This window comes from Fonsecaea erecta (genome assembly GCF_001651985.1).
Source record: "Fonsecaea erecta strain CBS 125763 chromosome Unknown Scaff1, whole genome shotgun sequence".
In the NCBI taxonomy this organism is placed as follows: domain Eukaryota; kingdom Fungi; phylum Ascomycota; class Eurotiomycetes; order Chaetothyriales; family Herpotrichiellaceae; genus Fonsecaea; species Fonsecaea erecta.
Genome location: NW_017387244.1, coordinates 1,562,646 through 1,582,350, shown reverse-complemented (window position 1 = coordinate 1,582,350; position 19,705 = coordinate 1,562,646). Strand labels below are relative to the sequence as shown.

The window sequence follows — 19,705 nt, the reverse complement described above, 5'->3', positions numbered from 1 at the left end:
ACGAATTGCGAGATCTGCAAAACCCTTTGGACCAGCCACCGGTGACACGATCTGGAGAGGGTTGAAGCTGGCTCCTAGGGATCACTGAGCTTAGCTTGAGTCATTCAACTGAAAGCCTTCATGGTTTGGGATGTTGTAGATACGGGTCGGTGACAGAAGTTTCGCTGTCGCGTCGCTTAGCCAAGGCGGCTAATTTCCACCTTCGACCCTCAACTCTCCCACCTTTCTGTTCCTTCCTTCATTCGAGATTGTCATCACGACGATCTGTTCCACATCTTGGAGACAATGATAGCTGTTGCTTCCGTCCTGCAAGTCCTAAGTCGAGGCTCCACTCCATGGATGCAGATGGCATCCTACACGGAACTGCACAATTTCGATCCGTGTCCCAGATGATACCGCGGGTCATGTGTCCGGACCCCAATTCCCGGAAATGTGACACTGTATGTCAGTCAGAGAAGTCTTGCTATGGTCGATGAGCAAATTGTTGCCTTCTAATGCTTGGCTGAGCAAGGAAGAAGGCTGAGTGGTGAAGTTATATCAATATCATCAAGACCACTTCCGAGGAACCTGTGTTCCTGGCATCTAATAGAACGGGCCTAACAGAGAATTGTACAAGAAACTACCTTTGTGTCGATACGATGTCGCCCAACGGAACCATCAATGGGACGACTGAGCCCAAGCACGGCAAGATGGCCTCGCAGAACGAGTATATGCCAGCCTTGCCCGCCAAGCATCTCAATACTCCTGTCGAGGTCACTCCGTCGCCCGAGGAAAAGGCCGCTGGCCAATTCAATGACGCCAACATCAAATTGTTTCTCTCTGGGATGCACCGAGACGGCGTGGTAATTCTCAAAGACATCATCAACCCAGATCACCTCGATGTCATCAACGAATTCATGGTCGATGACACCAAGAAAGAACTTAGCAAAGAGAACCTCTACAAGAACTTTGGCGCCGAGAACATTCAACAAGGCCCTCCATTGACGCCATCAAAATACTTTTTCGACGACGTCTACCTCAACAAGCTTCTCTTCCATGCCGTGAACCTTTACCTTGGACCGAACGCTACGTGGAACATGGTCAGCGGCAACAATGCCTTACCTAACGGCGTCAAGAGGCAGCCTGTACACTCTGATGCCATGTGCAATCACCCACCGGCACCTTTCTATGTGGTTGCCAATGTCTATACCTGTGATGCCAGCGCGGCCAATGGCTCCACGGAGATTTGGCTCGGAACGCATCACTTTAACACTGAGGCCCAGACACCACCGGGTCCCAAAGGGGAAACCCACATCACAGACGAGTACATCGCCGAGAGACAAAAGACGTTGCCGGGCATTCAGCCTACGGTGAAAAAAGGTTCTATCTTGTTCCGAGACATGAGACTCTGGCATGCCGGAGTGTGCAATAAGTCTGACGACATGCGCTTCATGATCGCTTTGGGCTTCTCTGCCAGCTGGTGGCACGGTACAGCAAAGTTCCGGGTTCCCGCAGGGACAGGCGTGTTTGAGCGCATTATCCACGGCACCAAGGGCCAGGGCATCACACCTTTGATGGTTGAGCTGCCTCCGGAAGAGTACGAGAAACTGAGAGATGCGCATGATTTCAGCGATGTCGAGAAGATGACGTACGAAGGTGAAATATTCTAGCTGTGCGGTAAAAGAGATGCTGTTTGTTACAAGGGCTTCGGCTTCCTGAGCAATAAGGGACTCTCCGTTGACACGTCTGTGTACAGAGTCGTCTCTCGAAATTCGCTGTCTCCAATACACATTCTATAGTAGAATATATAGTGGGCTGCACGTCTCACCTGTATTGACCTTCTCTTCATCCCTTCGCCAGGTAATGGTCCCAAATGTCAATACAAGGCAAACAGAAAGCCTTGTGGATGTGGCCAATCGGAATCACTAATTCATTCCGTATCACGTGCACGGAACCTCAACGCCATCTCCCGGACGCTAAATGACCATTTTCCTTCTTCGTCTCCATCACTATCTCCTCCGTCCTTTACTGGAAACGCCGATCCTGGTAAACCATGCCGTCCACCCGTTATACCCAGAACCGCAATGATCGTCCGGATCCTGCGCAATTGCTGGCAGTTACACTGGAATGTCTTCCGGTATCGAGCTCAAACAGAACAAGAGGGGCCTGTTTAACTGCAGGCGAGATCCTCACGGGCGTCCGTGGACAATATGACTATCCATCACGAAGTACAGGCTCCAAGATGTAGCAGCCAGCCAGTACAAAAGATTCATATCCGCCCATTGCTAGCCCAAAAGAACGCCGCCAAGTAAGTCTATCAAAACAACAAAATGCGTGCGGCCGTGATATACGTTATTGCTTTCCTTACCAGTGGCGCCTGGGGCCTTCCCGCTGCGTCGCCAGTTCGAGGTCAGAATGCGAACTGTTTTCCCTTTGGAAGTGCCTCTTTCAACGGCTCGCTCCAAGCACCTAACGTGACGAGGAAGGAATGGTGGTGCCCTCAATCTATGACCTATGGCTTCCTTGGCTTCTCCTATCCTATGGAAGGAGAATGCTACGATGATAGCTTCGAACGCATCAACGCAGACTTGCAACGCCAGAAACGTGACTTTGGTGCAAGCTTGGTCAGAGTCTACTTGCCATATTGCTACACCACTTACATTTGGGAGAACCTTATCAAGGCAGCTGTTGCCAACGACATGGGAGTTGTTGCCCAAGTCGCCTGGCCTCTGAACGGGGATCCCGTAGGTTTAAAGCTCTCACAAGTGTCGAGCTGTCCGCTAAGCATTGTCCACAGCTTGAATACTGGCAGAAGATCGCCGCCTCCATCATTGAGATCCTCTCAAACAGCACTTACAAGGATATTGCACCCTACGTCTTTCACAGTATTGAGTTCGGAACGGAGCCAATTGGCGACCAAGACGATGGCGACAACTTCATCAACGACCTGACCAACTTCAAGACGGCTGTAAAGCCTTACGGCATTCCAGTCGGCATCAGCGAAGACTGGGACCGTCCTGGGATCATGTGCAGTAACTACACAGCTGGTCAAGCCCCGGGTCTCGGCCCTACCGGGAAGCAAATCCTTCCGCAAAGCGACTTTGTCCATGCACACATTATGCCGTACTATCACGGATATAACATATCTGGATCATGGGAGTATATCAGTGACCAAGTGCACTGGTACAAGAACTACACGCCTGTTCCCCTTGTGATCTCTGAGGTGAGATGCTATTTGTTCATCGTTCAGCGTCGTTACAAGGCTGACATGTAGTTTGCACTCAGACACAATGGGCTTGGGAGCTCAACGTTCTGCACCAGGGAAGCAAAGATATCGGTACGCCGCAGTACACGACGTTCTGGAAAACATACGATGCGAACTGCCAGTTCTTTAAGAAGAACAATGTAGGCTGGTTCTTGCACGCGTGGAAATGGGAGGGAACCTTCAACATGGTCACCCCGAATAACTCGTACGCGATACCAAATTGGAAACCGCAGAAGTGCTAGGAGTGATCCTGGTATCTCACTCCCACACTTCGATAGAGCAGAAGGATGGTAGACGGGTGGAGGAGGTATCACGCAGTAAGATGTAGTTAGTCATTCCATCAAATCCCCATGGAACCCGCATCTAGACCAGATATAGGATTAATCCACATATGATCATTCGCATATCATGTCGAAGTAGTTACGTCTAGGGTCTTGGACTAGATAATCAACAGCGCAGTATCCACTCTTCAAGTAGCCCAAGCGAATACTACCCTGACTTGCCGTCGTTCTCCCATATGCAACGGTAAACCATCCAGTCCCGTTCCGTGCGCCCTACCTTCGCCGGGATCGACCACGGAGCCACGGAGAACGACGCACTTTTGCCCGCACCACGTCGCGAAAACGAGGCAAGGTTCACCTTCTGGATTCGAGAGGCAAGTTAATGACCTGAGCAGTCCAATTGATTCGACTGTTGGCGTGATTCGTCTGAGCTGCATGCAAGGCTCCATTCGTCGCCCACCGGTAGCCAGAGTGAGGACCCTCCTGTGTACGTACGGGGCTGTGTTGCAGGTACGTCCACTACACAACCATACATGCATGTAGGGATTTTCTTCTTGTACAGGAATGCAGTCTCTTCAGAGGTACAGCAAGTCATACATAGATACTATCTGTGTCCTCACAGGGGCAATCAGTTCCTGTCATCCGAGCTCAATAAATTAGTCCATGGGTCGCAGTTCTTAACGCCTGGCCTCTTTACTAAATGATCCATAACCATCTGTAACGACCTTTACCACCCGTTAACCTCGACAGCAACGGCGACAAGAAGGACGAGGACAACGAAAACCCAGCAAAGATATGGGCTCCATCACACCCGAGCCTCCCATCACCGACACAGACACCAGCATTGACACCAACAATCCTCAATCAATATTCCACGTCGTCCACTTCCGCTTCTACGCCCACATCCCCGCGTCAACGCGCGCCGACATCTCGCACCAGTTCCTGGCGCTGCAGACGCGGTGCCTGTCCCCGCGCACACGCAAGCCCTACATCCGCTCCTTCACGGGCGGCCGCGACGTCAGCGTCGAGGACCTGCACAAGGGCTTCCACGCCGTCTTCGTGCTCGAGTTCGCCTCCCAGCACGATCGCGACTGGTATGTCCGCGAGGACCCCGTGCATCACAGCTTCGGGGTCGACGCGTTGACGGGCGTCGTGGAGGAGGTCATGGTGGTGGATTTTCGGAGAGGCGAGTTTTGATGGCTTTCCCAGCCCGCCGCTGCAGGAGTCGATGGAGGTGGGAAGCTGGGCGGGCGGATGCTTGCTGGGTGTCTTTTGGATTGTAGGTGTTTACTTCTCTCATTGGGCTGGCCACTCAGACGGAAGACGCGTTACAGGGCTTATGGTATGGAGAAATACAAAGTGGCTGGAGGAGAAAACGGGAGAGCCAGGTAGAAAGACAGGAGATGTGGTCAATTAGGTAGAGAAGTGCACGTAAAATTGGTGTGAACCTTTATACATTCGCTCGTATTGTCTAGACTATAGAGCGAGCCCTTGCCCACACTACGGTCTTGAGTACATTACATGTAGACACTCCTTCTCAACATAAACTGACACCCAGCTCTGAGTATCAACATATATCCTCATGGTACCGGGATCACCTGCAAATGCCCCTGGACAAGCCCTCAAACATCCCCCTCTCGCGCCTCCGAGATCTGGAAATCCTTGAACTTCCTTGCCGGGATGCCCGCCTCAAACATAATGTCCAATTCCTCGTACGTGCGTCCCTTTGTCTCGGGCAGGCGGAAGAAACACCAGATGGTGGCAATGGTACTGAGCCCGCCGAAGAAGAATCCCGTCTTGCCTCTCCAGTTGCCCGAGGACGCATTGAGCATGTACGGGACCACCACGGTCATGATGATCTGGGCAATGGAGCCACTGCTCGTGGCCAGAGCGACGGTCTGCGATCGAAGACGCGTGGCGCCGATTTCGGCGAAGATGACAAAGTTGATGGGACCAACTGTGCCCTGGAACAGGAAGGTCAGGATGTCGAGCAGGGCAGCTTGGGCCCAAGCTAGACCCTTGTGTGAGGTGTAATTCGGGACACAGTCCAGGATGCCGATGACGAAGAGAGACGCCGCCATAAACCCCACGCCGTACATGTAGATCGTCCGTCGGCCGAAGTACGACATGAAGACCCACGAACAGCAAGTGGCGACGAAGCCGATGGCAGTGTTGCCGACGCCCATGTCGAAAGAAGCGCTGACAGGTAGGCCGGCCAGCGTGAAGAAGTAAACCGCATATCCGATCAGGGAAATGCCGGTAATGACTTGGAAGATTTGGACCATGATAGCGACCTCGGTGCGAGCGCGACTCGACGCCCGGAAGCATTCGAGGAAGGTTGTGTCCTTTTCCACCTCGATTTCGTGCATGGTAGTCGCCTCGATGTTTGCAAGTGTAGCTCTGATGTCAACTTTGGGCGATTCTCGAGCAAGTCTTCGCAAAGCATTTTCAGCTTCGTCGACCCGACCCTTGCGCACCAGCCACCAAGGGCTTTCCGGCGCGAAGAAGAGACCGAGAGCAATCACTGGAATCCAGATCCATTGGATGGCGAATGGGATTCGGTACGCCCACTGGTCAGTCCTCTCCGAGAAACCTTTGCCGACTCCAGAAGCAACAAATTGTCCGATAACATAAGCGAGGTTCATGCCGGCATTCAAGATACCGCGAAGCGCCAGGGGACACACCTCGGACGCATACGTCGGTGCCAAAACAACGTAGGTGCCATAGAGAATACCCGCGAGGAATTCCCCTGCCGCCAAGGTGTGGATGTCGTTGGCGAACATCTGGAGAAAGATGAAGGCGGTGCTGAAAAAGAGGGATCCCCAGAAGACTTTCTTTCGGCCCCATCTCTCCATCGGCCACGAAGCAGTGAATGCCCCAAGGAACTGGCCCACAGGCGTTCCCATACCGAGGACATTCTGCCATTTTGCGGAAACTTCGTAGCCAATGTCGCCCCCATAGTTTGTGCCGTATTTCTTGACAAATGCCGGTAAGGCGTAGAAACTGTAAATCAACCCTGAATCATAACCGACCATGACCTATTGCTCTTTGTTAGAATGGTGCCCTTTGTGTTCTGTCTGCACTGTCCAAACAGGTAGACGGGTATTGGAGGTTTGTAGTTCTTACCAAGGAAGAAGCAAAGATCGATGCCCAGATGACCGCCATCGGGTAAAGTTTGACAGCCTCGATCACTCCCAATGAGTGCTCATTGTGAGTAGCGATCTTCGACTTCTCCAGTAGTTCGGCATGGTGTTCCTCTTTGACGTTGGTGATTTCACCCTTGGAGTCAACTTTGCTTGAAGACATCGTGGCACTTGATGTCAGACACGCTGCTGGAAGAAGTGCGCCCTACAAGTCTGTCTTCGCTCAAACAAATAGCTGAGCCGGTATCAAACCTCAGTTAAATGTGGGAATGGCAATGGTCTTGTCTTCGGGAAATGGGACATCAACCCGTCTATCTCTTGACCTTAGTTCGCAACATCAAGATAACAGCTCGCCACCGGGGTAACGGTAGCAGTCCACTTATCCGATACTGGTCGATAGTATAGGAGTGGGAAGGGGCACCACGGCATGTTGGAGACAAATGTCCTTGCTATGCCTGCGACCCGCCTGATAAGGACACGGATCCACGGCATGTCACCGGAATGCGACCTCCGTGTCATCAGCGGAAGCTATCTTTTGACCCTTTCCCCAGATTTTGCGGCTCGTGACCGCGCGGAGACTCTGCAAGAAGTAGTTATAGTAATCGGGGTCATTGGATAGGTTGATTGAAAGTGGACCATATGTGAGGGGTCGTGTGCCGTCCTAGAGAAGCTCAAGACGCGCCCTTTTGGTTTGGAAAACCCATGGGAGTATTTGTTGGGTAATTTCCCATGTGCGACGGTGAGTGAGCGGACATCACTAGTACATTTTGCCATTTGATTAGCGGTAGGAACAACGACCCAGTTACGAGTTACTGCCGAGGACGAAGTTCCCAGTGCGGGGATTTCCTTATTGATAAGCCGGATGTGGATAAGTGGGAGACGCTTTGCTGTTCTGGTTGGCCGCTCAATCACATGATAACACTAGTCCTAATTAGTCCCTCTATCAGCCGGTTGCCAGAAACATCCACTCTTTTTCCACTTCCACCTCTCGCGGTGTTGATAAAATATCTACTTATTTCCAGAATAAGGCGCCTCACCAGATACTACGCCTGGCCAGAGCAAGCTTCGCATCCGACACAGCAATCCAGATGTAGCAAAATTCCCGAAGGAGAGCGAGTTTGCGTGTGCAAGCCCAGTCATGTTCCCACGGGATGCTGCCGTTGGGGCCTATCTACGTTGTCAATCCAGATTCTTATGAGTCGAGCTGCCATGTCGCCAGCGAATCATTCTCCTGCGCAGCACGAGTTTGCGCTCATAGAGACGCGTACAGCCCCCAGGACGCTTACGCATCAGTCTGGAGCTAGAGATGCTCGAATCAAAACCGCCTGTGCGGAATGCAAGCGGAGGAAAACCAAGTGCGATGGCACACATCCATGCTACTCTTGTCGGTGGTATAAACAGCCGGAGAGGTGTGTTTATACCTTCTCGCGACCTGCGCTTGTTCTCAGTCGAAAGTAAGTTTCCACTGATGCACTTGTTATGCGTACCCTGCACCATGAATAACCTAGACAAGGAATTTCGAGTCCGTTCGCCAACGCTTGGAGGCCACAACCGATATTCTGGGAAAGCTCTTCCCGTCTCCATCCATTGAAGCTCTCAGTGGTCTTTCACGCGAGGAATTACTCCACCGGATTGCAGTTTCACTCGAGGCGACAACATCCCAGCCGGTACTCAATCGAGGTAGTCTTGCCACCAATAGCCTGCTACCTGTCGAGACCAGGGCCCAGGGCGACCACTCCGAGCTGATAGACCAAGATGATACTATCACCAGATCTGTCTTAGAACCACAGCAACAGGACGATACTTGCTCTGAAGCCGGTGACGATGTGAATGCCCTCTCGGCATCAACCATTCAGCCATCGTCATACGTTGGCCCGTCCTCGACAATGCAAATGTTTCGCACGATACTCAGAATCGCTCCCGAATCTGTAGGTCAGCAACAGCCCACCCAAAGCCCTGCAACGAGTCAACGAAGTGCGTCTCATCGCTCTCCGGAGATCAGCCATAAGACACCGCCATCCCTGCAAATGACTGAGAGAATTGGAGTCTTGATCGATGCCTACTTCTACTGGATCGACCCCGCCACTCCTATTCTTGACCAGGCTGAGTTCAGAAAGGTCGCCTCTGCTGGAATTCGGAATGACTCTCCATGGCTTTGTCTTTTCAACATGGTGTTGGCATTGGGTTCGATTGGTAGCACCAGAACTGACTCGAGAGAACACCTCAGCTACTACCATGCTGCGAAATCACATTTGGACATAGAAGGCCTTGGGAACAAAAGCCTCGAAACACTGCAGGCTTTGATTCTCATGGCTGGCTGGTATAATCATTACCGCAACCGACCGAACCTTGCGTCTGCACTTCTCGGAGCCGCATTTCGGATGGCGTATGCATTGGGGCTTCATAAAGAGCAGCCCAATAGCAACCAATCCACAGAGCATCAGGAATTGAGGCGCAAGATCTGGTGGAACCTCGTCGTCTTGGATGCGGCTGAGGCTGTAACATTGGGTCGCACACTGGATACCAAAATATTCGAGAGCGAAGTCAAATATCCCCAAGAGATCGGGCTAGATGTAAGTACTTGGCTCTTATGGGAAGATTCCCTCCCAGAAGGGAGATATCAATTATTCGTCTTGCTGATCCATATAATGTCCATTAGATGAATGATGGTGTGGAAGGCCCATCTCCTTCCTCTACACTAGTCATTACCATCGGATTCTCGCGTATCATGACGGAGATCCAAAGCCGGTTGATGACATCAAACACGGTGCCTTTTGCCGAACTACTCAGCCTCGACGCACACCTTGTCGATTGGTACGAAACTTTACCTTCGTATTTTCACAAGCTGGTGTCGATGGGCAACTCTGCTGCACCAGATTCGACCAATTCGAAACGTTTCTTGCAGCCATTTCTGACCATCAGATGGCGGTATCTGAATCTCAGAATGTTGTTATATCGACCAAGTCTGATGGAGGCCGTCCTCCACAGAATTCCATTTGGCGCGCTTACATCTGATCAGCGATTGTGCGTACGAAAATGTCTGACTTTGTCCGGAGAAACCATTGATTCGGTGAAAATAAGATCGTCGGAAATGCCGAACCAATACATTGCGTGGCCCTCGACTTGGTACTTGTTGCAAATCTGTATGGTTCCACTTCTCAGCTTGTATGTGTTTCGCGAGGATGTCAACGACCAAGGTTCACAGGCCGACCTTGGTCACCATTTCGGGTTCAGACATTCAGGCAGCGTCAAAGACCAAGTCCGCCAAGTTCGAGATGAATGCCACAGGCAAGTCCAAACTACGCTGCGTCTGGTCAAAGAAATGGAGCCGTGGGCCGTAGCATCAGGTAAAATGCACGAGTTGATCACGCATCTGTACGAAGCAAGAGATCAACACCTGCGCGTCTGGAACAACCACGACGAGAGTCCTATGATCGTACTGGGATCCCCAGCAAACTCATCCATGCAATCGTCGGACGCGATGAATGCGAGAGCGCTACAAGCTGACCGTGCAAACATGGACACCAGTGCAAATCCCAGAACCATCAATCCTTTGCAGGCCGAAAATGTGGTTATTCAGTCAAACGGTCTACATCCAGCTGTCAGCATGGCCCAGTATAGCATTGGGATACATAATAACAATGGTACCCTCAACCCGTCTGAGCAGTTTCCCAGAGACTTTTCGATATACAACAGCTTCGCATGGCCGAATGCGACACTGGAAAGCCTTTTCGACTTGCCGGATGACTTTCAGTACATGAACCAAGGAATGTTCGGCTTGGGATGAGATACTCCATATCTTCTGCACGGACTCGACGAGCAAGACAACAATCTGAAAACATCGCTTGTTCAGACAGTGATCTGTCGTGTGTCCCTAGGCACCTTCGCGTTGGAGGTTGCTTGTGAGAGTGTTCGGTGAGCGTCCATCTTCCATTCCACGACAGAAGCCATCTTCTGAGGAGAAGCCTCAAACTCCTCAAGTTATACATGTCTTCTAAGACTGGGCTCTGCTCCTTCTCAAGATAGCAGAGATTCGAATGGGCTCGGCACCAGGTCGAGGCCCGCCAGCGTTCTCACCACTTTCCTTGGCTTGAGGAAGCCTCGCTGAAGATGATAACTTGGTAAGTCGATCTCTAATTCTAGGGTGATACCTCCTAATCTCCCAGCACTCAGGGTTTCCCAAAGACTACACTTTCCCGTAGTGCCTCGAGTAGCAGCAACGTTCGATCTTGATCAGGGAAAACGCCTGTTCTTCCATCGCAGGCGGCAATGATATTGTCCCTGGTCTAGGATCATGGGTCAACCATGTCAAGCAAGTGCTGATTCGGTCCTGTCTTGCCATCAAGCTCTATCGAGCCGATAAAATTTGAGGCTCGTGATACATCTGCGTGTCGCTCCAGATCTTGCGTTATTCTACGGTAGATATGCGTGAGATTGTTATGCCTTTACACACTGAGAGTTGTGGACGGCATGCAAAATGCAGCGCGTACCCGTTGACTTGGAGAGATATTGCTATTAAACCCCGAGCTGTCTAGACATATTCCCACAATGATATCTCGAATTCGAGGGAGATACTATGTGTACTGAAGGTTGATAGTCATCGCACCGACTGGCCGGGGCTCCACAAACACAGAAAATCCCATCGTCGGATCATTTGCCGACATACCCGGGCTATCCCCAGAACTGCCTTTACAAAATCACGTCCAAGCCATGAGGTGGCAGAACATCTATCGTCGATTTGGAGCGAATAATACATGGCCAGAATATCTTACCTTCCCAACACAGGCACCTCTGAACAAGACTCCCAAGTTAAGGTACGAACTAGCATACCTGTTTACTCTTACACCACCCAAGTGCCCGGCGTCCATTGGCACTGGGATAGCAGTAAAGTTTAGAGAGAGAAGCCATCACTCATCAAGCACAATGGGAGATGTGACAAGTGTCTCCAGCGGGAACACTCTGCTCCTGGAAGGACGACCTGAGTCCGAGTTCACACCCCTTCTCCAGACACGTAAACAGGCCCGCCTGATATGTCTGGAAGAGCACGCCGTGTCCCCCTACCCAACGCCCGCAATCTCCTCCACCTTCGGCACATTCAAGCCCTCATATGTGGCCGCGCTCAAAGACCGACTGGGCGACATCGCACTGCGGGTCAAAATCATGGACGCCAACAACATCGGCGCGCAGATCATCTCCATGAACCAGCCCACGGCCCAGGCATTCGTGAACCTGGACGAGCAGCTCGAATGGTGCCACAAGTCGAACCAGTTCGTCTACGAGAACTATTGCCAGAAATACCCTAGTCGATTCTTCGCCTTTGCGACTCTACCGACACAGAGCGGCGAGGCGGCCGCCACGGAACTGGAGCGCTGTGTCAAGGAGTACGGCTTTGTCGGCGCCATGATTAACGGCTTCACAAACACCTCAGATCCCACCGTGGGACTGTACCTCGATCATCCGCAGTACGAGAAGCTCTGGGAAGTCTCTGAGCGGTTACAGAAGCCGATCTTTATCCACCCCCGCGTGCCGCTGGCCAGTAATATCAAGGTGCTGGAAGATATGCCGGTCTTCCACGGTGCCCCTTACGGCTTTGGACGGGAGACGGTTGAGCACGTCCTCAGACTGATGTATAGTGGCGTATTTGATCGCTATCCTAAGTTAAAGATCTGTCTGGGTCATATGGGCGAGGGGTTATCTTGGATCTTACCCAGGACGGATACCACGTTCCGTCTTTATACCGCTGGTGAGTGCCGTGGAGTGAGAAGTGCTTTTCGATCTATCCATCTCTTTAGCTTTCTTTCGTACACTCGAATACAACTGACTCGTCCGCACAGAGGCACAAGGTCCCAAGAAGAAGCGCTTCCAAGATTACTTCCAGCAGAACATCCTGCCCAACACGAGTGGGATGCCTCGAACAGCAGCCCTGATAAACCTAATGGCCGAGTCGAGAGTCGAGAATATCATGTTCGCCGTGGACTACCCCTATGAGTCGATCGCTGAGATGAGAGCCTGGTTCGAGACGGTGCCTATATCGGACGAGAACTGGAGGGATATTGGGTATCGGAATGCGATCAGATTGTTTGGGCTGCCACTTGATTATGATTAGTGGTGGATTGAGGATAGACAAAGGCTGTCTTTATCCGCTGCCAATTCTGCTCGATATCGTAAGCATAATGCGACGGCCTTTAGGACTCCCAATGGCTAATAGATTATCAGACCGACAGGAGCACGAGTAGCGCTTCATGCAAAACGGCAACTCTGAGTGTGGTAGACTTTGGACAATCTAAACAGGTTTCAATGACACTGGCACTCGTTCCTCTAAATAATAAACATCTTTTCAGCATCGCGTCGTCTATGCTCTTTGGCATACGACCCCGGGTCGCTGTGCCTCGTGCTGACATTGGTCTGTGAGTACTGGCGCATACACCGAGAGAATCACCGCCTCAACGTAAGACATCCCATGAAGAAGAAGAGATCGGTCAAATGGATTGTTCGCCGAACAATTGTCCAGAGAGAGGTATAGCCTCGCAAAGACCACCGCCAGCTGACCTATCTTCCTTCTGGCGAGATAGACCAGCCTGTGGAAGCAGAAATGTCGGAACCATGCACTCTCTCCACCCCGGCAGGCGAGTGTTGGAAAGCATTGAGGAGGAGAGAACGCGAATCCCAACATGTTTGCGTGTGACTCACAGCGGACAAGACGCATGAAGTGGCTTGGGCATAAACACAGCTTGAAAACTGTGCATCCAATCTTGGTGTCCTCTGTGGATATGGAAGATGTTGATTTGTTCTGTGTCTGAAGTCGAGTGAAGCATTGGCCGACTCAACGTACCGGCACATGATGAGAGCCTGAATAAGAACAGTAGCAACGCCGAGCCGAGAGAGATGAGGTATGACAGCTTGCGTTGTCAAGAAGATGCCTGGGCTGACTCCGTTATTTCAGTCTGGTCCTGGTGGCTACCGCGGCCAAGGTGGACGGCACGGGACTTAATCCCCCCTGGAAGAGCATCGCTAGCTGCTAAACTTTAACTGAAGTTCACGCAGCATCAGGCACCGGCCCGCGCCTAAGTAGTCTTCAAGCCTAGCCTAAGCCACACCATCAGCCATAAACATCCTCCGCACCCCTAAGGACCTCCACCACTACGGCAGCTACCGCCTAGCTAAGCGTTCTGGACCCTTGGCCCCCTGGAAATCGACCTTGCCGGGACTCTTCTGTGTAGATCGCCAGGTACCATTACATCCCGTCTTCACCAATGATCCAGGTCTCGACCTCACATCTCTGACCGTGGGCACCATGGTGAGCATCCAGAACTGCTGCGGTATTTCCCATCCTTTCCCTCTTGCGAATCAGCTCGTCTTCATCAATTTAGCCACCCAACAGCCCAGCTGTCTCATCACATGTGCAAACATAGCCAAACATTTGCTGGTCCAACAAGAATTCTGCGATAGCCCACTGCCCTCTAGCAATGCACCCTATCAGCAACGCAGGGTCATAAGCGAGCCGTTAATCCTCCGCGACGTGTCCTAGCCTCATTCTACCGCTTCTTCGTTTGTACCTGTGGCTGCCCGATGAACCCGCAATGGCCGACTCAATGCCAATTGCTACAGACGAGAAGACTGTCACGCTACCTAATCACAGGTTTGCCAAAATGGGGACTCTACAGTCTTGTTCAAGTATCTCTCCGTCTCTCTGCTTTAGAAAGTTCTCTCATCTCCATGTTCGCTTAAAAGGTTCCTGCACATGCAGACCCAGACGTTGATGCAGACGTGAAACACTCCCGGCGTCACCGCTTCTTTGTCGAAAACCTTCACTACCGCACAGTACTTAGTTACACTGCAGCACCACCCCTTCTACAACTCTCAACACAATGGCATCTGAGAAACGACTACGACGAATCTCCCAGACACGAATGCGGCCTCCTCCAACAGGCACCAAACGGTCCACGAGCTTGCGAAGGGTATACAACCGCTTCTTTCACCCAGATTCACCTTTCTCAGAGTCCGAGCGGGGATCTCCAGTTGTTCCTGACTCAAGTGAACCTCCCTTGTCAGAGATTGAAGTCCTCCAGGGTGAACTGCAACAATGTCGCCAGAATCTCGAGGAAGCCAGGGAGATGGTCATGTCCCAGGACCACGAGCTGTCGACGTTGGAGAAAAATACACAGAAGATGGAGAGACGCTACAAGGAAAAGGAGGCTGCCCTACGGCGGCTGAAGACTTCATTGGAGGAGACCATGGTGGCTGTAGTTGTACAGCAGATCAGAGATGCTCAGAAAGCCGAACGAGATCTCGTCAAGGAAGAGTGCAACCGTGAGCACCAGGCCGCTTTGGAGAACCTACACCACAAATACCGGTCAAGGGTCGCCATTCTGTCACAAGAGCTTTTGGACTCCCGCACAGCAAACGAACGGATGAAGGCAACCTACCAAAACGAGGTCACCGCACTCCGCGCTGAACTTGCCTCTCAGGCCTCCGACCTCGAAACCGCAAAGACTGCCATTATTGAGACAACCGAGTCGCTCAAAAGCGTCCAGATAGCTTCAACGACGGCTCTCGAAGAGACGGAGAAAGCAAATGCAACTTTGAGAGCCGAGCTTGAATCACAGATTGCGGCTCTCACAGAGGAATTGAATACTGCCAATTCCGGGTTGCACAATGCTGAACTGAGCATTGAAGATCACACGAAACGATATGAAGATCTTCAAGACACCTCCTCACGAGCAATAGAAGATGCAAATGCATCTCTCGCTTCCGTCCGTGCCTCGTTGGAGGCTCAACTTGAAGCACACGCCGCCGAGCTCTCGACTACCAAAGATGCCCTCGAAACCTCGTCCCGGGACAGGGAGGCGGACCAGTCGGCACATCAGATAGTCTTAGAAGAGCTCAATGGGGCCCGCAACCAGATTGCTGACCTCACGAACGACCTGGAAGAGCATTCGACATCAAAAGCTGCTCTTGAAGAAAAGGTCGCCCAGCTCCTGGTCGACCTTGAAGCGTTTGAGGCTTGCAGAAAAGACCTCGAAGGGTCTCAGGCCCGGGTTGCGGATCTGACAACAGAGCTCGCGACGCTGCAGGTCGCACGAGAGAGTGCAGATGCACAAGCAGCTCAACTTTCCGCCGAGCTCGAAGAATACGCTCAACTGAAAGCGGAGCATGAAGCTCAGACACAAGAACTCGAAAGCGCCAACGCCAAGGTTACAAATCTGACGACCGAGCTTGAGGCATTCGCCGCCTGCAAAACAGACTTAGAAGAAGCTCAATCCAAGATTGGCCAGCTTTCCACCGAGCTTGAGTCTTTCGCCGCCTGCAAAACTTCCCTAGAGGAAGCCGAATCAAAGATTGGTGAGCTTTCCGCGGAGCTTGAACTTTTCGCCACGTGCAAGAGAGATCTAGAAGAAGCTGAAGGAAAGATTGTTCATCTTTCTGCCGAGCTTGAAGATCATGAGCAGCTAAAAGCGGATCATGAATTAAGCAAACAAGAACTTGAGGACATTCAAGCCAAAGTTGGAGAGCTCTCAACAGAGCTTGAAGTCCTCCAGAGTTGCAAGAAAGACCTCGAAGAAGCCGAGTTGAAGATCGAAGATTTGACCGCTGGACTTGAGAGCCATGAACAGCTGAAAGCGGACCACGAGTCTTCCAAGCAAGAGTTGGAGAGCACGCAAGCTAAACTCGCCGAGCTGCAAAGTGAGATTGAAGGAACCAAAGACAGCTTGACTGCGGCCGAGTCACAGATTGCTCAACTCACGTCAGAGCTCGAGGGCTACAATCAACTCAAAGAGGACCATGAGAATGAGAAAGAACGTTCTGCCGGCCTTCTCGCGGACGTCGACCGCCACGTTGCCGCTGTGGCGGAAGCGGAAGGAAAACACCAACAAGCAGAGGCTCGTGCCATTGCGGCTGAAGAGAAACACACCTCGACACTAAGCGACCTGGAACAGCGTACAGCCGCCGTCGCTGAATTAGAAGAAAAATACAAAGAAGCTGAGGCGCGAGCCACGGAGCTTGAGGGAAAACACGCAGCCACACTCGAAGAGCTCGAACAGCATAAAACTGCCGCGACCGAGGCAGATGCACGCGCTGCCGAAGCAGAAGGAAAGCACACCTCCGCACTTGAGGAGCTTGAGCAACACAAGACAGCCGCAGCTGAGGCTCAGACTCGTGCTAACGACGCAGAAGAAAAACATACCTCTGCACTCCAGGAGCTGGAAGGACTCAAGGCGGCGGCAGCTGCGGCGGAAGAAAAGCTGAAAGAAGCCGAGAGTCGCGCCGTTGAAGCGGAAGAGAAGCACGCCGGCGCGCTACAAGACTTGGAACACCATAAGAATGCTGCGACAGAAGCCGAAGAGAAGCACAAGGAAGCAGAGGCTCGAGCTGTTGGGGCGGAAGATATGCATAAATCTGCCCTTGCCGAGGTTGAGACGTTGAAAGAAAACCTTGCATCAGAGACTTCGAGCCATGCAGCAACGAAAGAACAGCACGAGCAACTCACCAAAGATCTCGAAGAAGCTTCGAATTCTCATCGAACCACGCAAACTCTGCTGGACGAGGCCTTGGAGAACATAAACGCCTCGAAGGAGCAGATACAATCCCTGGAGTCCGAAGTCGCCTCCATCACAGCGTCAAAGCAGGCCGATGCAGAGCAATTCGAGGCACAACAAGCCAAGCATGCCGAAGAGCTCGCAGCCGCCAAGGATGAGGTTTCGAATCTCGAGGCAGAGAAAGCAAAACTGGCCGAAGACATCGAGGCCGCTGATTCAGCTAAGAAAGCGCTTGAGGAGAAACTCGAAGGACTCGAAGCGGACAAGTCGAGCCTTTCCACTGAGCTCGAAGAGGCACGAGCTAGCCAACAATCGGCCGAAGAGAAGTGTACCGCAATTGAAAGCGAACTAAAGTCGCTCCAAGAGTCCAACGAAGGTCTGTCAAGCAAGTGCGAAGAAGTTGAGGCCAACCGGCAAGCTGCAGAAGACAAAGCAACGGCTTTGGAAGAGCAGCTCAAGACACTTCAGGGGTCCCACGATGAGTTAACCACGAAATGTCAGAAGCTTGAGGAAGTGGAGGCTGCGCTACACGCCGCAGAAGAGAAAGTGGCTACTTTGGAAGAGCAACTGAAATCACTTCAGGACAACAACGAGCAGCTGACGGAGAAAGCCAAAAAGCTTGACGAACTAGAGGTCGAACACGCCGCTATCCAAGAGAAATCCGCTGCTCTCGAAGCGCAGGTGCAATCAACCAACGAGGCCAACGATGAGTTGACGAAGAAGCTCGAGGACACTGAAACTGCCAAAGCGGCTGCGGAGAGTGAGGTGGAAAAACTACAAGGAGAACATGCGTCAACGGTAGAGGGACTTCAACAGGAACTTGCCTCCAGCAAGGAAGCCTCTGAAAAGGCGAAGGAGGATGCCGCAGCGACTTTGGCGGAGCTCGAAGCAAAATTGGCAGCGTCCGAGGCTTCCCACAAGGAAGCTCAGGAAACGCTAGAAAAGGTTCGTGCAGATGCAGACCAATCCAAGATCGAAATGGATGAGAAGCTCGCCGAGGCAGAGAATGCCCATCAAGCTACTCAAGAGGCGCTGTCAAAAGCCCAAGCTGACGCTGAAACCTTAACCAGTGATTTTGAGCAGAAAATGGCCGATGCGCAGGCGAAACAGAGCGCCACGGAAGAGGAGGCGGCTAGAGCAAGAGAAGAGCTTCAAGCTAAGCTTGACGCTGCTTTGGAAGAACATCAATCGGCCAAAGAGGCGCTGGAAGAAATCAAGAAGGAAATCGAGACCATTGAAGAAGCTAAAGCATCTCTCCAGTCGAAGCTAGCAGATGCAGAAAGCGCCACAGCTGCAGCAGAGAATCGCCTTACCGAAACCGAAGCAGCCAAACTTGAGTTAGAGGGCAAATTGAAGCAGGCAGATGATGACAAGGCCAGTACCGAGCAGGAGCTTCAGACAGTGAAAGACAAATTGGCGGAAATCCAGGCAGAGCTTGAATCGACCCAGCAGGAGAAGCTTAACATCTCTGAGCAGTCATCGAAAGATCTCGAAGCCAAAGAGGCCGAATTGGCCGCTTCTCTGGCCTCCAAGTCGGAACTCGAGGCCCGGCTCCAGGAGACCGAGGCGAACCTGGAAGCTGCCAAGAAGGCTCAGGATGAATCGAATGCTCACTTGAAAGAACTCGAAGCCGAGGTCGAATCCCTTAAAGCTCAAGCAACCGAAGTCAGCAAGCTGTCGGACGATTTGGCCGGCAAAGAACAGGCTCTACAAGCGTTGGCCACCAGCAAGGACGAAGTAGAGGAGCGACTCAAAGACACTGAGGCCAAACTTACCTCTTTCCAAGAAGAGATCGACGCACTGAAAGCATCATTGGAGACAACGAAGGAAGAGGCAGCGAAGCACCTCGAGGCAAGAGAGCAAGAATTCAAGCAACAGTCAGAACAAGCTGCTCAGGAGCTCGAAACACTCCAAGCTGAGTTGAAGACCAAGGAAGAAGCGATTGCAAATCTTCGGGCTTTGAAGGAGAAAATGGAGGAAGAAATGGGAATGTTCTCGTCACCTCCGACATCGCCTGACCCCGAAGCCATTGAGGACAAGACGTCAACGGTCGCCACCGTCAATGGTGGACGTGGGAGGAAGAGTAGAAGGAGAAAGTCCAAAGCTAGGGCTGATGATGAAAGCGATGCTGCGAAGGGAGATGCGGATGATGAGTGACGATGAAATGATTCTGTTTTGGGCAACGGACGACGACGAACAATGGATCAGGTTGGGCATGTGGATGAACTAACGGACTTGGAGAGCGGTCCTGGATGGGAAGTTCAAGGCGTAAAGGTGCATTGGTCTATGGGAATCTGGACGATAACATGATAAAATAGTGCGACGGCGCAGGCGGCCACCTTCTTGACCTCGAATTACGGCGTATATACGGGCGACATGGAGGAAGGACACAGATGGCGTAGCTTTTTCGACTCGGCGAGTCGGTTGGAATGAGAACCAATGATCCGCCGGACTACGTTTGGCAACCGAATGCTCCGCCGACATCCGCTTCTCCAAGCA

The 19,705-nt window shown here is 52.0% G+C and overlaps 7 protein-coding genes across 7 annotated transcripts; 6 read left to right on the top strand and 1 right to left on the bottom strand.

Annotated features, from left to right (window-relative positions):
• Positions 1 to 638: 638 nt before the first annotated feature.
• Positions 639 to 1,649, top strand: AYL99_00550 (hypothetical protein; the record flags this gene model as incomplete). Its single annotated transcript, XM_018832066.1, has 1 exon — positions 639 to 1,649. The coding sequence occupies one exon, from the start codon at positions 639 to 641 to the stop codon at positions 1,647 to 1,649; it is 1,011 nt and encodes a 336-aa protein (XP_018697945.1).
• Positions 1,650 to 2,309: 660 nt separating this feature from the next.
• On the top strand, positions 2,310 to 3,486 carry AYL99_00549 (hypothetical protein; the record flags this gene model as incomplete). The annotated part of the gene is made up of 3 exons (XM_018832065.1): positions 2,310 to 2,723; positions 2,777 to 3,202; positions 3,265 to 3,486. The coding sequence occupies 3 exons, from the start codon at positions 2,310 to 2,312 to the stop codon at positions 3,484 to 3,486; spliced, it is 1,062 nt and encodes a 353-aa protein (XP_018697944.1).
• Positions 3,487 to 4,320: 834 nt separating this feature from the next.
• Positions 4,321 to 4,722, top strand: AYL99_00548 (hypothetical protein; the record flags this gene model as incomplete). The annotated part of the gene is made up of 1 exon (XM_018832064.1): positions 4,321 to 4,722. One exon carries the CDS (start codon positions 4,321 to 4,323, stop codon positions 4,720 to 4,722), a length of 402 nt encoding a protein of 133 aa, XP_018697943.1.
• Positions 4,723 to 5,147: 425 nt separating this feature from the next.
• AYL99_00547 (hypothetical protein) lies at positions 5,148 to 6,831 on the bottom strand (the record flags this gene model as incomplete). The annotated part of the gene is made up of 2 exons (XM_018832063.1): positions 5,148 to 6,563; positions 6,652 to 6,831. The coding sequence occupies 2 exons, from the start codon at positions 6,829 to 6,831 to the stop codon at positions 5,148 to 5,150; spliced, it is 1,596 nt and encodes a 531-aa protein (XP_018697942.1).
• A 1,046-nt stretch (positions 6,832 to 7,877) lies between these two features.
• On the top strand, positions 7,878 to 10,455 carry AYL99_00546 (hypothetical protein; the record flags this gene model as incomplete). The annotated part of the gene is made up of 3 exons (XM_018832062.1): positions 7,878 to 8,122; positions 8,182 to 9,241; positions 9,328 to 10,455. The coding sequence occupies 3 exons, from the start codon at positions 7,878 to 7,880 to the stop codon at positions 10,453 to 10,455; spliced, it is 2,433 nt and encodes an 810-aa protein (XP_018697941.1).
• Positions 10,456 to 11,591: 1,136 nt separating this feature from the next.
• On the top strand, positions 11,592 to 12,774 carry AYL99_00545 (hypothetical protein; the record flags this gene model as incomplete). Its single annotated transcript, XM_018832061.1, has 2 exons — positions 11,592 to 12,411; positions 12,503 to 12,774. 2 exons carry the CDS (start codon positions 11,592 to 11,594, stop codon positions 12,772 to 12,774), a joined length of 1,092 nt encoding a protein of 363 aa, XP_018697940.1.
• A 1,762-nt stretch (positions 12,775 to 14,536) lies between these two features.
• Positions 14,537 to 19,363, top strand: AYL99_00544 (hypothetical protein; the record flags this gene model as incomplete). Its single annotated transcript, XM_018832060.1, has 1 exon — positions 14,537 to 19,363. One exon carries the CDS (start codon positions 14,537 to 14,539, stop codon positions 19,361 to 19,363), a length of 4,827 nt encoding a protein of 1,608 aa, XP_018697939.1.
• Between the last annotated feature and the right edge of the window lie 342 nt (positions 19,364 to 19,705).